This window comes from Giraffa tippelskirchi, chromosome 7 (assembly GCF_054371585.1).
Source record: "Giraffa tippelskirchi isolate mGirTip1 chromosome 7, T2T-mGirTip1v1.2.pri, whole genome shotgun sequence".
In the NCBI taxonomy this organism is placed as follows: Eukaryota; Metazoa; Chordata; class Mammalia; order Artiodactyla; family Giraffidae; genus Giraffa; species Giraffa tippelskirchi.
Genome location: NC_137281.1, coordinates 120,571,979 through 120,588,074, shown reverse-complemented (window position 1 = coordinate 120,588,074; position 16,096 = coordinate 120,571,979). Strand labels below are relative to the sequence as shown.

Genomic DNA, 16,096 nt, shown 5'->3' with positions numbered 1-16,096 from the left:
TAACATGAGGCTCTTCACAGCTCTACAAGTAAAAAGTAGTCCACACCACACCAATTCCCTTCGGTCTCAATCATTTCAGTCTGAACGGACTGGTTTAAGAAGAGAATCTTAAGCTAAACCTCATTAGACAAAATAAACCTGTGCACATGAATGTTCATAGCAGCCTTGTTCATAACAGCTTCAAAATGAAGACACCCCAAATGTCCATTAACAGTAGAATAGGTGACTAAACAGTGAGATGTTCATGTAACTGCATACTATGTGAACTACAGCTGCATGCCACAACCTGAATGAAATCTGCAGGCAAAAATGTAAGGAAAAAACCAAGACAGAAGAATAAGTAATATAGGATTCCTATTGCTAAAACATGCAAGAGCAGGTAATACTGAAGTATGTTGTTTAGAATATGAAATTAGGTGAAAAATCTATCAGAAAGCCCAGGGGGGATCATTATAGAATAGAAGGCTATTTACTTCTGGGGGTGACAGAGGGTATAACTGGAAAGGCACAAGAGGAGTTTCTGGGATCCTGCTAACATCCTCCTTCTTGTTCTGATCTGTGATCACATGTTTATTTGTACATTTTATGTAGAACAGATTTTTAACGGGCAAAAGGAGACTGTATCACCGTGTCTTTTTTCCCAGTGCTCCTATAAAGAATATGGTGCAAAGGGCAGAGAGAGGGTCTGGGGGAGAGGGCCCACGTGCCACGTGCAAGGTTAGACATCATCCTGTAACCTTGGGGAAGGGAGAGCTGCCAGGTGGCAGGTAACTGTAGTCTTGGCAGAGATCAGCGAACTGGCGCAGTTTCCCCAAATTGAAGCTTGCAAATCACCAAGTAGGAATGATTCTTTCCTCTCCAACCCTCACCGCACTCCTTGGCACTATGTCTTCTGCCTATGTGTGTCACATCTGCACACTCCTGGACCCCCTGTCCCCATGACCTGATAACACAGGGCCTCTCGGTAAATGTGGGTTTAAGAAGCTTAGATTTGAGTCCCAGCTTCATCATCTACTACTTGTGGACATCTGGCCTCTTTATGTCTCAGTTTTTTCATCTGCAAAGTAGGGATCAACATACTTACCTCACCAGAGTGCCCAGAGGTTCACAAGAGAAAGTGGGTGTGAAACTGCTTTGAAAATTGTAAGTTGAGGAATTTGGCTCACTATACCTTCTCAACTCTTTGGCTCCACTGACCCTGAGCCATATGCATAAAACAGAGCCCAGAGAGCTGGTGATTGGAGGGATCTGGCCTAGAGGGTTCTAGAACTAGAGAGTTCTAACCAGACTTCACCTTTCCCCAGGGAAAGCGTGGAACTATTCAATAGAAGCTCCGTAGTAGCAAAATGAACATCCATCTGGGGTTTAGGACTTCCTGGTGGTTCCCCTGCTCCCCCTACTCCCACTTTCCTTCCAGCTGAGATGCTGGCAAGCCTTTTCTCTTCTGGGGCTTTAAACCCTCACCTACGAACAGAGGAGATTGGCTCTGAAGTTACTCATACCGCCTGGACCAGGCAGAGGCCCTCTGTGCTCAATTTCCCTTACTATCAAATGAAGGGGTTGGGCTCCATTCTGTGGCTCTCAAGCCTGACTGCTCAGGAAAACCACCTGGGAAAATGAAAAGTCCACATGAGGATCCACCTCAGGCAGGGCTGAGAATGACAGCACTATGGGATAGTGTCATAGACTGTCAGTGTGTGACAGCCTGATGGTCCCAGCCTGGAGGTGGTTGACAGAGGAGCTGCCACTTTTGGGCTCCTGGTCCAGAGCTTCAGGGATGCTCATTCTGTGCTTGCCTCCCCCTACATCCCCAAAGGTCCAAAGGAGTTCTGCCATCACCTGCAATGCAAACCTCACCTCTACCATTCATGGACCCTGACTTGGGTGCCCACTGGGGGAAGAGAATCCAGTGAGAAATGGGCAGTGATGGAGAAGGGGTTCAGTGAGTTAAAGACCGTGGAACAGTCTTCCTTCAGACCCCTATCAGGGAGTAGAGAAGAAAACCAACTAGCATTCCATTACATTGGGCATTTAAAGTAACCTAAAATACCAGGCTGAATCAAACAGAGAGACAGACTGTTCTCTCGAAAATGGTAAAGAAACCAGACCCAGGGCATTTTGCAGCAGCCCTATACTCCCACTCTCCATCACTGTGCAGAGAGGCCCACACTTGAAAGTGTGTAATGAGTATGCTCTTGAAATAAAGCCTTATCAAGTATCTTATGGGACTGGGGACAGATGTTTGCTATGAGGAATTTTCCCTGAAGATTAAAAAGCAGTCTGATATTTCTGAGAATTCTGAGTTAGTATGACAGTGTGGAGTGATGGTGTTTCTACTGGAATTATCTGGATAATTATATTATACTCTACTTTTGATTGGTCCACAGAGCTTGTTGAAGATGTTTTTAGGTTTTCAAGGCAATGATAGTGGTCCCCCATTTTTCTTCCACTATCCAGGGCCCATCCAGCTCTTATGGTGGCATCAACATCACCACCTTATCCAAGAATAAAAGAAAATAAAGAATGGGATAAAGAGAAGGAATAAGTTTGAGAAGGGAAAGGGCAGAGGACATGGCTGAGGAGACAGAAAGGAGGACAGAAGGCATTCCAGAGACATTTTCACCTTCAGAGCAAAGTTGGAATGAATTTGAATCAAAAGAAAAATAAGTTCCTGGAATTTTAGTTTGCTGTCCCCATCTTAAACTTATTTTAAAGGATACTTGTGCCAAGTCTATTTTACCAAAGCAAAGTGCAGCCTGGAAGAGATTATCTGAGGTATTGTTTTAATGTTTTCATTAAACATGTGCAGATAATTGGCTGAACATTTTTTCACCTGAGTCCTCATTTGCTTATATGCTGTGGACTTCAGCCAGCTCCCCAGGTTTACTCTTTGTTGTTTTGTAGAATTTCCTTTACCCTCATAGATCAAAAGCCCAAGGAAACAATCTCCTTAGATATAGAAATAAATGATTGCCTTACCTGGTATTGAGGATGTATCCTCATAATTCCAAACCAAGAGAAGAAATCCAGTGAGCAGCAGTATTGCAATGCTGGCAATAGGCACAACTTCAGACACCATGCTGGTGACATTGTAATGCCTTGGGTTCACCACTTCCAAAAACATTTTGTGTTACTTGATCTCAGGGAAAGCAATTTAAAGTCCTGTGGAGATCAGAAGAGTGGAAAAATTAGAGAATCCCCAAAATGTACACTTAGGACTCCTTTTGCTTCAGAAGATGCTGCACCGTAGAGATTGGCACTTTGTTTTATAATATGATTGGACACTTAGACAAGACAAGTTTATAGTTATAAGTCAAAACAAGCAAGCCCAAGAGAGATCTTTTGGCTTGAAGTGCAGCATTTCTGACCTTGGTAGAGTCTCAGGTTCGTTTAGGCGCTTGGTCTGATAGAACCTTATCACCTTGCCCTTGAGTGGGTAGAGTGACTGAGTTCTCAATTAAGAGCCAAATTTCTTACCAAAATACATGCAAATGAAGCTCATTCCAGAGGTGGAGTCTTTCTGTGACTTCATCAGCAGTTTCTGTTTAGGCAATATTTTCCCGCCTGAAGCCAAATACATTTTTTAAAATGCAATCCCCAACTACCTTGCTTGCTTGGGATTACTTCCCCCAAACGGTAGGCTTCTCCAGTCAGAAGGTATTTTGCAGGCATCACTGAGGCATTCTCCGAGCTTCCCATAAATTATCTATTGAATTCAACATGACTCACTCAGGACAAACTTTTCCTATTGGCTTTAATGAAGCTTGAAAACCTCTTGTACCATGTGCTGGCTGAAGCAGTACGCATTGGACTGTGACAGGGGTAGTAGGAAAGAAGAAAAGGAGAGAAAGAACCAAAAGAGAGGAGGAAAAAGAGAAGTGGGGAAGCAGGAAGAAAAGAGATGACTTGGTTGATACCACCAGCAGTAGACTCTGGTGCCACCCAGCCACCAAACTCTCCACAGCAGCTAATCTCCTGTACAGGATAATTTTCAGTTTGAGTCTCTGGTTCTGATGTGGTTTTCTCTTTCCTTTTTTCTCTTGGAGAGCATTTTTTTTTTTCTGCTTTATTGAGTTGTAATTGACATACAGCAGTATATAATTTTAAGGTGTCCAATATAATGATTCGACTTACATGCATCCTGGAATGATTATCAAATAAGTTTAGTGCTGATCTATCATCTTATACAGATACAACATTGAAGAAATAGAAGCATAATATTTGGATTTAGTATCTTAATAATAAATATATAAGATGCAGCAGTGTTGGTTATCTTTATCATATTGTACTTTATCTTTCCTAGTACTTATTTATCTTATTACTGGAAAGTGAAAGTGAAAGTTGCTCAGTTGTGTTCGACTCTTTGTGACCCCATGGACTGTATAGTCCATGGACTTCTCCAGGTCAGAATACTGGAATGGGTAGCCGTTCCCTTCTCCAGGGGATCTTCCCAACCCAGGGATTGATCCCAGGTCTTCTACATTGCAGGAGGATCGTTTACTAGCTGAGCCAGGAGGGAAGCACTTATTTATCTTATTACTGGAAGTTTGTACCTTTTGACCATCTTCATTTAATCCCCCCGCCTTCTACCCCCTGCCTCTGGCAACCACATATTTGATTTCCTTTTCTATGAGTTTGTTTTTGAGGTTTAATTGAAGTACACCATCGTTTTGGTTCCTGGTACACAGCACAGTGATTTGGCCTTTCTATACATTTCAAAATAATCACCATGACAAGTCTAGTTGTTATCTGTCACCACAGGAAGATACTATGTAATTACTGACTGTGTTCCAACACTGTAAAGTTCATACCCATGACTAGCTTATTTTGTGACTTAAAGTTTGTGCCTCTTAATCTCCTTCACCTATTTCTCTCCCCCAAACCCCTCCCCTCTAGCAATCACCTATTTGTTCTCTGTATTTATGACTTTGTTTAGTTATAGTTTTTCATTTGTTTTGGTTTTTAGGTTCCACATATAAGTGAAATCATATAGTATTTGCCTTCCTCTGTCAGACTTAGTTCATTTAGCATAATACCCTTTAGGTCCATCTATGTTGATACAAATCGTAATATTTCACTCTTCTTTATGTCTGAGTAATATTTCATTTTATACACACACCCACATCATCTTTATCCATTAATCTGTTTATGAGCTCTTAGATTGCTTCCATATCTTGGTTATTGTGAATAATTCAGCAAAAACTTAGGGGTTCATGTATCTTTTTGAATTAGTGTTTTCATTTTTTCCCATAAATACCCAGAAGTGGAATTGCCGGATCATAGGTAGTTCTATTTTTACTTTTTTGAGGAAGTTTCATACTTTTTTCCAGAGTGGCTACAGCAATTAACATTCCCATCAATAGTGCACAAGTGTCCCCTTTTTCCCACATCCCCACCAAAACTCATTTATTCTCTCTTTGATAATAGCCATTCTGACTGGTGTAAAGTGATAGCTCATTGTGACTTTGGTTTGCATTTCCCTGGATAATTAGTAATGTTGAACATGTTTTTATGTGACTTTTGGCCATCTGTGTATCTTTGGGAAAATGTCTATTCAAGTCCTCTGCCCATTTTTAAATTAGGTTGTTTGTTTTTTTGATATTGAATTGTATGAGTTCATTATATATTTTGGACATTAACATTTTGTTGAACATATCATCCTCCCCCATTTAGTAGATGATCATTTTGTTTTGTTGATAGTTTCCTTAGCTGTACAAAAGATTTTTTTTTTCCCACTGTACTCCCATTTATTTATGTTTATTTTTGTTTTCCTTGCCTGAGGAGACATATCCCCAAAAATATTGCTAAAACTGGTGTCAAAATCTGTATTTTCTTCTAAAAGTTTCAGGTCTTACATTGAAGTTTTTAATCTATTTTTAATTTTCTTTTGTATATGGTGTAAGTGGTCTAGTTTGATTCTTTTGTGTGTAGCTGTCCAGTTTTCTCAGTACCATTTATTGAAGTGATTGTCTTTTCCTCATTGTTGTAGATTAATTGCCCATATCAGTGTGAGTCATTTCTGCACTTTCCACTCTGTTCCCTTGATCTGTGTGTCTGATTTTGTGCCAGAAGTATACTATTTGGATGATTATAGTTTTGTTTCAAATCATGGAGTTGATACCTCCTGTTCTTCTTTCTTAAGATAGTCTTGGCTAATGGGGGGTCTTTTTTGTTTCCATACAAATTTTAGAATTACTTGTTCTAGTTCTTTGAAGAATGTTATGTTTTGATAGGTATTTTATTGAATCTGTAGATTGCATTGGGTAGTATGATCATTTAACAATATTTGTTCTTCCAATCCATGAGCACAGTATATTGTTCCATCTGTTTGTGTCATCTGCAATTTCTTTCATCGGTGTCTTTATAGTTTTCCAAGTAGAGGTCTTTTACCTCCTTGGTTAGATTTATTCCAAGGTATTTTATTCTTTTGGAGAAGGCAATGGCAACCCACTCCAGTACTCTTGCCTGGAAAATCCCATGAACGGAGGAGCCTGGTAGGCTGCAGTCCATGGGGTCGTGAAGAGTTGGACACGACTGAGCGACTTCACTTTCACTTTTCACTTTCATGCATTGGAGAAGGAAATGGCAACCCACTCCAGTGTTCTTGTCTGGAGAATCCCAGGGACGGTGGAGCCTGGTGGGCTGCCGTCTATGGGATCGCACAGAGTCGGACACAACTGAAGCGACTTAGCAGCAGCATTTTATTCTTTTCAATGTTATTGTGAATGGGATTTTTAAAATTTTCTCTAGTAGCGCCTTTTATTGTATAGAAATGCAACAGATTTCTGCATGTTCATTTTGTCTCCTGCAACTTCACTGATGCTGCTGTGGTGTCAGTTGTAACTTTTTATGATTTTATTGATTTGGGTCCTCTTTTTTTTCTTGATGTCTGGCTAAATGTTTTCCAATTTTATCTTTTCAAAGAACCAGCTCTTAGTTTCAGTGATCTTTTTAAGTCTCCCTTTCATTTCTGCTCTTACCTTTATGATTTGCTTTCATTTTCATTTGTCTCCAGATATTTAAATTTCCTCTTTGATTTCTATAGTGATCCATTGGTTGTTTAGTATATTGTTTAGCCTTTATGTGTTTTTGTAGTTGGATTCTCTTCTCACAACTTTATAGCTGGAAAAGATTCATGATTTTATTTCAATCTTCTTAAATTTACTGAGATTTGTTTTGTAGCATAGGATGTGATCTATCCTGGAAAATGATTTACATGCATATGCATCACTTTTTGATGGACTGTTATATACATTTATTAATTTATTCTGGTGTAATATGTCATTTAAAGCAAATATTTCCTTATCCATTTTCTGTCTAGATGACCTGTCCTTTGATGTAAGCAGGGTGTTAAAGTCCACTACCATTTTTGTATTACTGTCAATTTCTCCCTTTATGTCTGTTAATATTTCCCTTTATGTATTTAGGTACTCCCATGTTGGGTACATATATGACTATAATTGTTACTTCTTGTTGGATTGAGCCCTTGATCATTATGTAGCATTTTTTTGTCTCTCGTAACAATATTTAAAGTCTATTCTGTCTGATATAAGCACTGGCATCCTGGCTTTATTCTTTTCTATTTGCATGGAATATGCTTTTCTATGCCCTCGCTTTCAGTCTGTGTGTGTGTCTTTAGATCTGAAATGAGTTTCTTATAGGCAGTATATATACGGGTCTTGTTTTCATATCTATTCAGCCGTTCTGTGTCTTTTGATTGGAGCAGTTACTCCACTTACACTTATTTATTCCCTTGTGATCCAGTTGTTGACTCCATGTTTCCAATGCAAGGGCCACAGGTTCAGTCCCTGATCAGGGAACTACATGGGATCAAATCCTGCATATCATGTAGCACAGCCCCCAAAAAACAGATTTAAAAAAATTCATTGTTATATATTTATTGCTATATTGTTAATTCTCTTTTGTTTGGTGAAGCTTTTTTTTTTATTCCTTTTTCTCTCTTCCTTTGTAATTTGATGGCTACTTTTAGTGTTATGTGTGGAGTCTTCTTTTTTTCTGTGTATATCTACTATAGATTTTTGATTTCTGGTTACCAAAATGATTATATATAGTAATATATATATATATATATATATATATGTGCATGTATGTATATATATGCGTATATATATATAGTCATTTTGAGTTGACTTTTTAAGTTTGAATGAATTTTAACAACTCTGAATTTTCTCCCTCTCCCCAACATTTCTTTTTGACATATTTTATAGTCAGATCCTGACTTGGCTGGCTGAGAGGTGTCCTCCCAGGGTGTCCTCCCAAGATGTCCTGGAGCTGCTGTATGCCTGCTGTTAGCCAGGGCCAGAGCCCAGGGCATTCCTTGGTGGTGCCAATCTCCTGGTGGGTAGGTTGGGTCTTGACATACCTGGCTCTGGGGCTACTGTAGTCCTGGGGTGATTGCTTTGCCTGCTGGTGGGTGGAACTAAGGCACAGGGTTTCCCTGGGCTGGTGCCCAACCACCAATAAGGGCAGGTCCTGGCACTACTGCCAATCCACTGATGGGCAGTGTCAGGTCTTGGGTTCTGTAGCTATAGGCCTAAGGGTTCCCATATCTGGTGCTGGCACACTGGTGAGTTCACTGAATTGTGACACAGCTAGCTGCAGGTTCTTGGTGGTCCCAGAGCTGTGTCCATCCGCCTGTGGGTAAAGCCGTGGCCCAGGGGGTCCTAGGGCTGTTGTCCACCCATTGGAGGGTGAAGTCAGGTCTTGAGGTTACTTCCAGCTCACTGGTGGGGAGATCTGGTCTTTGGGGTCTTTGGCTGTAGGGCCTCAAGGGTCCCAGAGTTGATATTGGCCTGTAGGTGGGCAGGGCTGGGGCCCAAGGGATGCCAGGGCTTGTTCCTCCCTGATGAGTGAAACTGGGTCCAGGGCTAATGTTGGCCCACTGGTGGGTGGGGCCATGTTCCAGGGTGTCTAGAGGCTCTGGGGTTTGTATAGAAACAGGCCTGCTGGTAGGGTCCCCATCTAGCCTAGTCACCTCACCTGGGAGTTTCCAGGACTGGTATCAATGGGCTGGTGGGGATGGGCCAGGTCCTGACACTAATAAGCTAGACGAAGAATTCCAAAATGGTGCTTACCAGTAATAATGTCCTTGTGGTAGGATCCACTCCCCAAGAGGGCTGCTGCTACTGTCTTCATCCCCACATTGAGGTTCAGTTGCCTCCTGATTCTTCAGGAGAATCTCTAAGATCAGCCAGTGGCTCTGCTAGATTTTGAATTACTGCTTCTGCCCTTTGTCCTAGACCATGTGAGATTTTGTGTACACTTTTTAAAAGTGGAGTCTCTATTTCCCACATCCCTCTGGGGCTCCTGAAAGCAAGCCCTGCTTCTGCTGCTGCTTCAGTCATTTCCAACTCTTTGTGACCCTATGGACTGTAGCCCACTAGGCTCCTCTGTCCATGGGATTCTCCAGGCGAGAATACTTGAGTGGGTTGCCATTCCCTCCTCCAGGGGATCTTCCTAACCCAGGGATCAAACCCACATCTCTTAAGTTTCCTGCATTGTCAGGCAGGTTCTGTACCACTAGTACCACCTGGGAAGCCCAAAAGCAAGCCCTACAAAACCTTCAAAGCCAAATGTTCTGGAGGCTCATCTTCCCAGTGTAGAACTCCCAGACTGGGGAGTCCTATGTGAGGCCTGGACCCCTCGTTTCTTGGAGGCCACCTCTGCAATTGTAATTATCCTCCTGTTGGTGGATTCACCTACCTGGTGGTTTGGGTCTTGACAGTACTATATATATGCTCCTCCTACCCATCTTATTATAGTTCCTTCTTTAAATCTTTAGATATAGATCTTTTCTACTAGACTTCAAATCACTTTCATGGATAGTTGCTCTGTAAATAATCAAAATTTTGCAGTGCCCACAGAAGGAGGTGAGCTCAAGGTCTTCCTACACTGCCATCTTGGCCACTCCTCTCTGCAGTGTTTTTCAACAATGTAATGTTGAGTCTTTCTTTTCAATAAGGATTTCTAATACCTATACTCTCAGAAGAGAGTTTCAGGGATTGTAGTTTGTTGAAGAGACTTATATTGAATAGTCTTATGTAATGAAGAATGAGCAACCATTCCATTCAGTTCCTGATGCCAGGTGACTACTCCAAGGATTATCTTCCCTTGGAAAGTGTTCTAAGTTTCCAAGACTTGCACTTGTTATTGACTTGTATTGCACTTGTATTGCACTTGCAGCCTGTTATTGAAAGACTTTGGCTGGGTTTTTGTTGTTGTTCAGTTGTTAAGCCATGTCCAACTCTGTGACCTCATGAACTGCAACATGCTAGGCTTCCCGGTCCTTCACTATCTCCCAGAGTTTGCTCAGACTCATGTCCATTGAGTCAGTGATGCCATCCAACCATTTCATCCTCTATTGTCCCCTGCTCCTCCTGCCTTCAATCTTTCCTACATCAGGGTCTTTTCCAATGAATCAGCTCTTCACAACAGGTGGCCAAAATATTGGAGCTTCAGCTTCAGCATCAGTCCTTCTAATGGATATTCAGGATTGATTTCCTTTAGGATTGATTGGTTTGATCTTCTTGCTGTCCAAGAGACTCTCAAGAGTCTTCTCTAGCACCATAGTTCAAAAACATCAGTTCTTTGGCACTCAGCCTTCTTTATGGTCCAACTGGCTGGATTTTACCTAGCAATAAAATTCTAGATTCTTAATGAAGCCTTGTAAGTGGATATCAGGGGTTATGCAAACTCCTTGAAATACTGCATAAAATGTTCTATCTGCTCTTTTATGAGGGAAAGAAGCCATAACTTTCATAAGATTCCTGAAGTTTATATAATTACTTTTCTCCCCTTATCTATATGAGATCTTAGATATGCAATCAAGGACACATTTCTGGCAAGAACAGAAATTTCATGACATAGTTGAATTCATTCAGTTGCCTGATTCACTCTATTGATTCATCCTATTAGTCTACCATTTAAGTAATCATTAACAGCTAAATGCAAGGCACTAAAACTTCTTGCACATATGTTGGGCAGTTTTTTCCTTTTTAAAAAATATATGTAAATTGAGACTGAAAAGTCAGCTTTGTGTCTATTATCATTTGGCTCCTTTGTTAGTGAGCAGTTCCTTTGAACAGATGGAGTTTTTAGGTATTCAGTTTCCAGACTGAAATTTTACTGAGTAAGTAAAGTTCATTCTGAGTAAGCTCCTTGTGACTTCCTAGTCAAGACCAACAAGTCAGTGTTTCTGTCTACATTGATGAAACCTGAAACCAGTGTTAAAAGCATAAGTGAAGAAAATGAAGGAGAATGATGTCCCAGAGGAAGTGCTGAGAGCAAAAATTTCTCATTTAAGAAACTCTCAGAGAGATATTACAATATTGGGAGCACAAAGTATAAGATATTGGAAACTGATGCAAATTTATAAAGGAGTATGACAGTTCAGCAAGGCATAGGAAAAAATGTTCCACTTCTACAAAAAGAAGACAGCAGGGACTGCTGGAATACTCTTGCTAAATATTTTTTACAAAGGAAAAAACACTTTAAGAATTGCAATGTTTCTAATGTTTAAATTACAATGTATTAAAATATTGGTTTTATTTTTTTTACACTTCCATATACACTTGAAACCTATAGTAAGAGAGTTTTTCATGTTTGAACAAAATTTTTATAGGTCACAGTACAATTTTTAGGATTATCTTGCATAGTTTCAGCTTGCATGGTCATTTTACTGTCCTGCACTACTGCATGATGTTAGCACTGCCTCTATGTCTAAATGTTTGCAGGGGCAAAGAAGCCTGATTCCTCATCTTCCTCAAAAATATGTCATAAAGATGCCTCAAAGAGCACTAAAGACCCAAAGGATGAGAACTTTTGTAACGCTTACAAAGCATTTGCTGTGTGTCAAGACAACATTCCCAGCACTTTAAGAATATTAAATCATTCATCCTCACAATAAGTAGGCTAAGTATGATGGTACCCATTTTACAAATGAGAAAAACCAAAGTGTGGGTAAGTATTTTGCCCTTGGGCACCCAGCTAGTTATTGTAGAGGTGGGATTGGAATCCATGGAGTCTGTTTCCAGAGCCCATGCTCTGAATCATACCATTAGCTGCCTGTTACGGGATTCATTTGGTCTCTACATTCAAGGACCTTTCGGTTATGTATATTCATTTCCAGGCTATTCAGAACGACTCCCTTTTAAAAAGTTAGCTTTTCTGACCTCTGAATGCTACAGCTGGAAAGGTCCTTAAAGATTCTTCCTGCCTTGCATATTGGTTTTCCTGTCTAGTAGAACATTACAATGGGCCACACAGGTTGAACATAGGCCTTTGAGTTATGGTACAGGAATGGAGTAAGGTCCTAGAACTTCAGAGAGATTACTTATATGTCCCTGTGCCAGGAATAGTTTCCCCTCACCCACAAACATACATATACACACATGTGGCCACATACCTTCAAAAGCCATCTCACATACCTGGCTCTCCAGGCATTTGTTTGCAGAGTGGTCTCCTTCCCTGAGGCATCCCACATTGTACCAAGCAGAGACTTTGGCCTCCTGTTGAACTAGGCCTGTGCTCCCATGCTGCGTGGACCACAGGTATCCTACCACCTTAATGCACTACAACCTCGAGATAAATACCAGTAGAGTCCCCAGTGTGAACAAGGGCAAAGTCGGCAGGGGGCACAGCAGAGGCTGGGTGTACCAGTGCCTTGGGGTCAGGATGTACTCTGGGCCTCCCAGACCCCCTGATACAGCCCTGACCCTCTGCAAGGTGGGAAGGCAGGCTCTTACCTTGCAAAAGTGCTGTCCAACTTGGCCAGACCCTATCAAATCCTACCTTGCAGTATGGGAGTGACCTGTCCAGCAGGGAGAAGACACAGCCACCTCGGGTCTGAGCACTGGGGGCCAAGCCTGCCCTCCTCATTCTCTCTAGTGCACCTGGTCCATCTCTCTTTCATGCCCCAAATCCCAGAGAAACGTGACCCAGTCACCTTGGTTCTCCCTGCCACACCTTCTGATCTGGGTCCCCACAGATAGAAGGCTGACTACTGGGGCTCTTGCATGGAGCAAGACAGATGTGACCTCAGCCCCCAGGGACTGACAGAGTCTTGGAGGAGGAGTTACAGATGTTTGTTGAATGGTTCCCCCAAGTGAGTGAGAACATCCAGTTGGGGACAAGAAGACCTATGGCTGCAGAGTATCCTATCCCAAGGAGGGGCTCTGGAATGAGACTGGTGCCCTGGGACCAATGCGAGCAGAGCAAGGGTGAGCATGATGTAAAGCAGAAAGAAGGATCAGCAAGGAACAGGCTGGGGACCTGGGGCCCAGAGAGCAGGAGGAGTGTGGGGTGCCCTGGGGTTGAGCTGAAGTGATAGCATACACCTGTGCAAAGTTTTGTAGGCATATTAAAAAGGTTAGAATTTGTCTTAAGAGAAATGAGGAGCCACCAAAGGACTTTAAGCAAGGAATCAACAAAGTCATACCTGCATTCTAAAAATCTAAATCTCTGACTTCAGTAGGAAGAATACAGTGCAGCAGTGGAGGGTGGAGGGCAGCTGTTGGAGAGAGTGGAGGAGACTTCCATAGTTTTTCAGGTAATAGAAGGTGGTGTCGTGGTCTTGGGAAACAGAGACAAGTGGACAGGTTTGTGAGATATTTGGTGGTTAAGTTGGCATGATGGTCATGAGATAAATACAATGATTTGAGGAAAAAGAAAAATGTTAAGTGTGCCTTCTAAGTCTCCATACTTTGTATCTAGGGGGGTGGTATGCCATTTTCTGAGCCTGGACCAGTTTTGACATTTGGAATATCCAAAAGGTAATATACAATCTATAATTCAGGAAAGAGGTCTAAGCTGACTTATGGGCTGTGGAAACTGTATAGACTGAGAAGGGTGTCTTCAGTTCAGTTCAGTTCAGTCGCTCAGTCGTGTCCGACTCTTTGCGACCCCATGAATTGCAGCACACCAGGCCTCTCTGTCCATCACCAACTCCCAGAGTTTACCCAAACCCATGTCCATCGAGTCGGTGATGCCATCCAACCATCTCATCATCTGTCGTCCCCTTCTCCTCCTGCCCCCAATCCTTCCCAGCATCAGGGTCTTTTCCAATGAGTCAACTCTTCGCATGAGGTGGCCAAAGTATTGGAGTTTCAGCTTCAACATCAGTCCCTCCAATGAACACCCAGGACTGATCTCCTTTAGGATGGACTGGTTGGATCTCCTTGCAGTCCCAGGGACTCTCAAGAGTCTTTTCCAACACCACAGTTCAAAAGCATCAATTCTTTGGCGCTCAGCTTTCTTCACTGTCCAACTCTCACATCCATACATGACCACTGGAAAAACCATAGCCTTGACTAGATGGACCTTTGTTGACAAAGTAATGTCTCTGCTTTTAAATATGCTATATAGGTTGGTCATAACCTTCCTTCCAAGGAGTAAGCGTCTTTTAATTCCATGGCTGCAATCACCATCAGCAGTGATTTTGGAGCCCAAAAAAATAAAGTCTGACACTGTTTCCCCATCTATTTGCCATGAAGTGATGGGACCAGATGCCATGACCTTAGTTTTCTGAACGTTGAGCTTTAAGCCAACTTTTTCACTCTCTTCTTTCACTTTCATCAAGAGGCTTTAGTTCTTCTTCGCTTTCTGCCATAAGGGTGGTGTCATCTGCATATCTGAGGGTGTCTTAAGGGACACCAAAATTTGATGACAGAATATAGAGGATAAAGCTTACAAAGAAGGCGGGGGAGGACTGGCCCAAAGCTAATAGGAAACCGGGAGAGGCAGCTTATGGCTAAGTGCCAGCATTTTTGATGAGCAAGGAGGCGTGGCTAGGATGCTATGATAATTGAGATAGAGGAAGATGGAAGTTGGAGAATGTTCAAAAGGCATGAATCTCCAAAAAATAATTTTTTCTATTTTTAGAAAAAGTTATAACAGCTGTTATTGCTGTTTTACAAGAGGAACAAACAACCTGGATGTGGGTGTCAAGAGTCCCTTGAAGAGTGTGGACAAGACCAGATAGCTGTAGCATCAGTTTCACTCTCACCTGGAGTGTTTCACCAAGTGCTCTACATGTATTAGGGCTCAGTCACCACAACAACTTTCTAAATGAGTTCATTATGCCTCCATTTTACAGATGAGGAAACAGCCTCAGCATGTCAAAGCGAGTGGTAAAGCAGGAGGTGAGCACCAATCTGTGAGGGCTGAAAGCTCATACTCTTAACCCAAACACACTGTGTCCTCTCACTACACGCCTGGTTCTCTCCTGGCTGCCTCTCCTTGTTTTCCTTTTACATCTCTGGCCTCCTCTCTTCTTTGCAAGTTAACTTCTTTTTCTTCCAAATAACCCATGTTACCATTTCCCTTATACCCATTTCCTTATAACTTCTGGCTTCTGCTTTACCTACACTCACATCAGTCCCTCAGAGATTAATGCTCTTCCTACCTCCTAGTCTGTACCTTTTCTCCTTTCATCTTTGTTCGTTTGATTTCAGTCCAGTGGCTTTGGACCCATTTGGCTCTTTCTCCTCCTTGTATATGTTTGCCCATGGCTGTTTTGATAGGCTTTTCCTTTTCTCCCACAGCTCCTCTATAATAAGAAATTCCTCTGTACCTAGCTCCCTGAGCATTCCCCAGCCTAAGAGCTTAGCCCTTGGCTTCATACTCCTTCTGGGAACTCATTTCTTTTCCTGGCTCTAGCTCTTGCTGCTGTGTGGGTACCCACCCTCAGTTCTCTTCTTGGACCTGTCCTCGTTCTTTACCCCCATATCTGAAGCATCCATCAAGTGCCTAGTGAACATCAGTACATAGACGTCTCACCATCACTCCACACTTATGGCTAAAACCAAATCCACTAACTTCCTCCTAAACTTCTCCTCCCACCCTAACTTTCTCATATATCATTTTCCCAGTCGTTCTCAAAATCTTTTACTTACCCCTTACCCTTACTTTCCTACCCCCTAGGAATATTTGCTCCCTATCCCAGTCTAAACACATCACAAGATCCTAAAGATATTCCCTAAAAATGTCTTGTCTCTACCACAAGATTTCCCTTTACGTTTGTGCCCATATCTTAATTTTTGAAATGGACCTTAACCCTACCCTCTGTTCCATTAATGAT

General features: G+C 42.0%; 2 protein-coding genes across 13 annotated transcripts in view; one reads left to right on the top strand and one right to left on the bottom strand.

Annotated features, from left to right (window-relative positions):
* The window catches only part of LOC145513092 (uncharacterized), a 295,101-nt gene that overhangs the window by 249,100 nt on the left and 29,905 nt on the right, over positions 1-16,096 (top strand). The window lies entirely within an intron of this gene.
* The window catches only part of LOC145513089 (aromatase), a 63,241-nt gene that overhangs the window by 39,330 nt on the left and 7,815 nt on the right, over positions 1-16,096 (bottom strand). For 2 of the 10 annotated variants that reach the window (XM_081508279.1, XM_081508280.1), the window contains exon 2: positions 2,980-3,162. In XM_081508279.1, coding sequence (XP_081364405.1) covers positions 2,980-3,124 — 145 coding nt within the window. In that variant the 5' untranslated portion in view covers positions 3,125-3,162. Of the gene's footprint in view, positions 1-1,084; positions 1,619-2,979; positions 3,163-3,477; positions 3,812-6,980; positions 7,123-9,095; positions 9,471-13,456; positions 13,908-16,096 lie in introns of those variants that run through there. The other 8 variants (XM_081508281.1, XM_081508287.1, XM_081508285.1 and 5 more) reach the window with 7 other exon arrangements.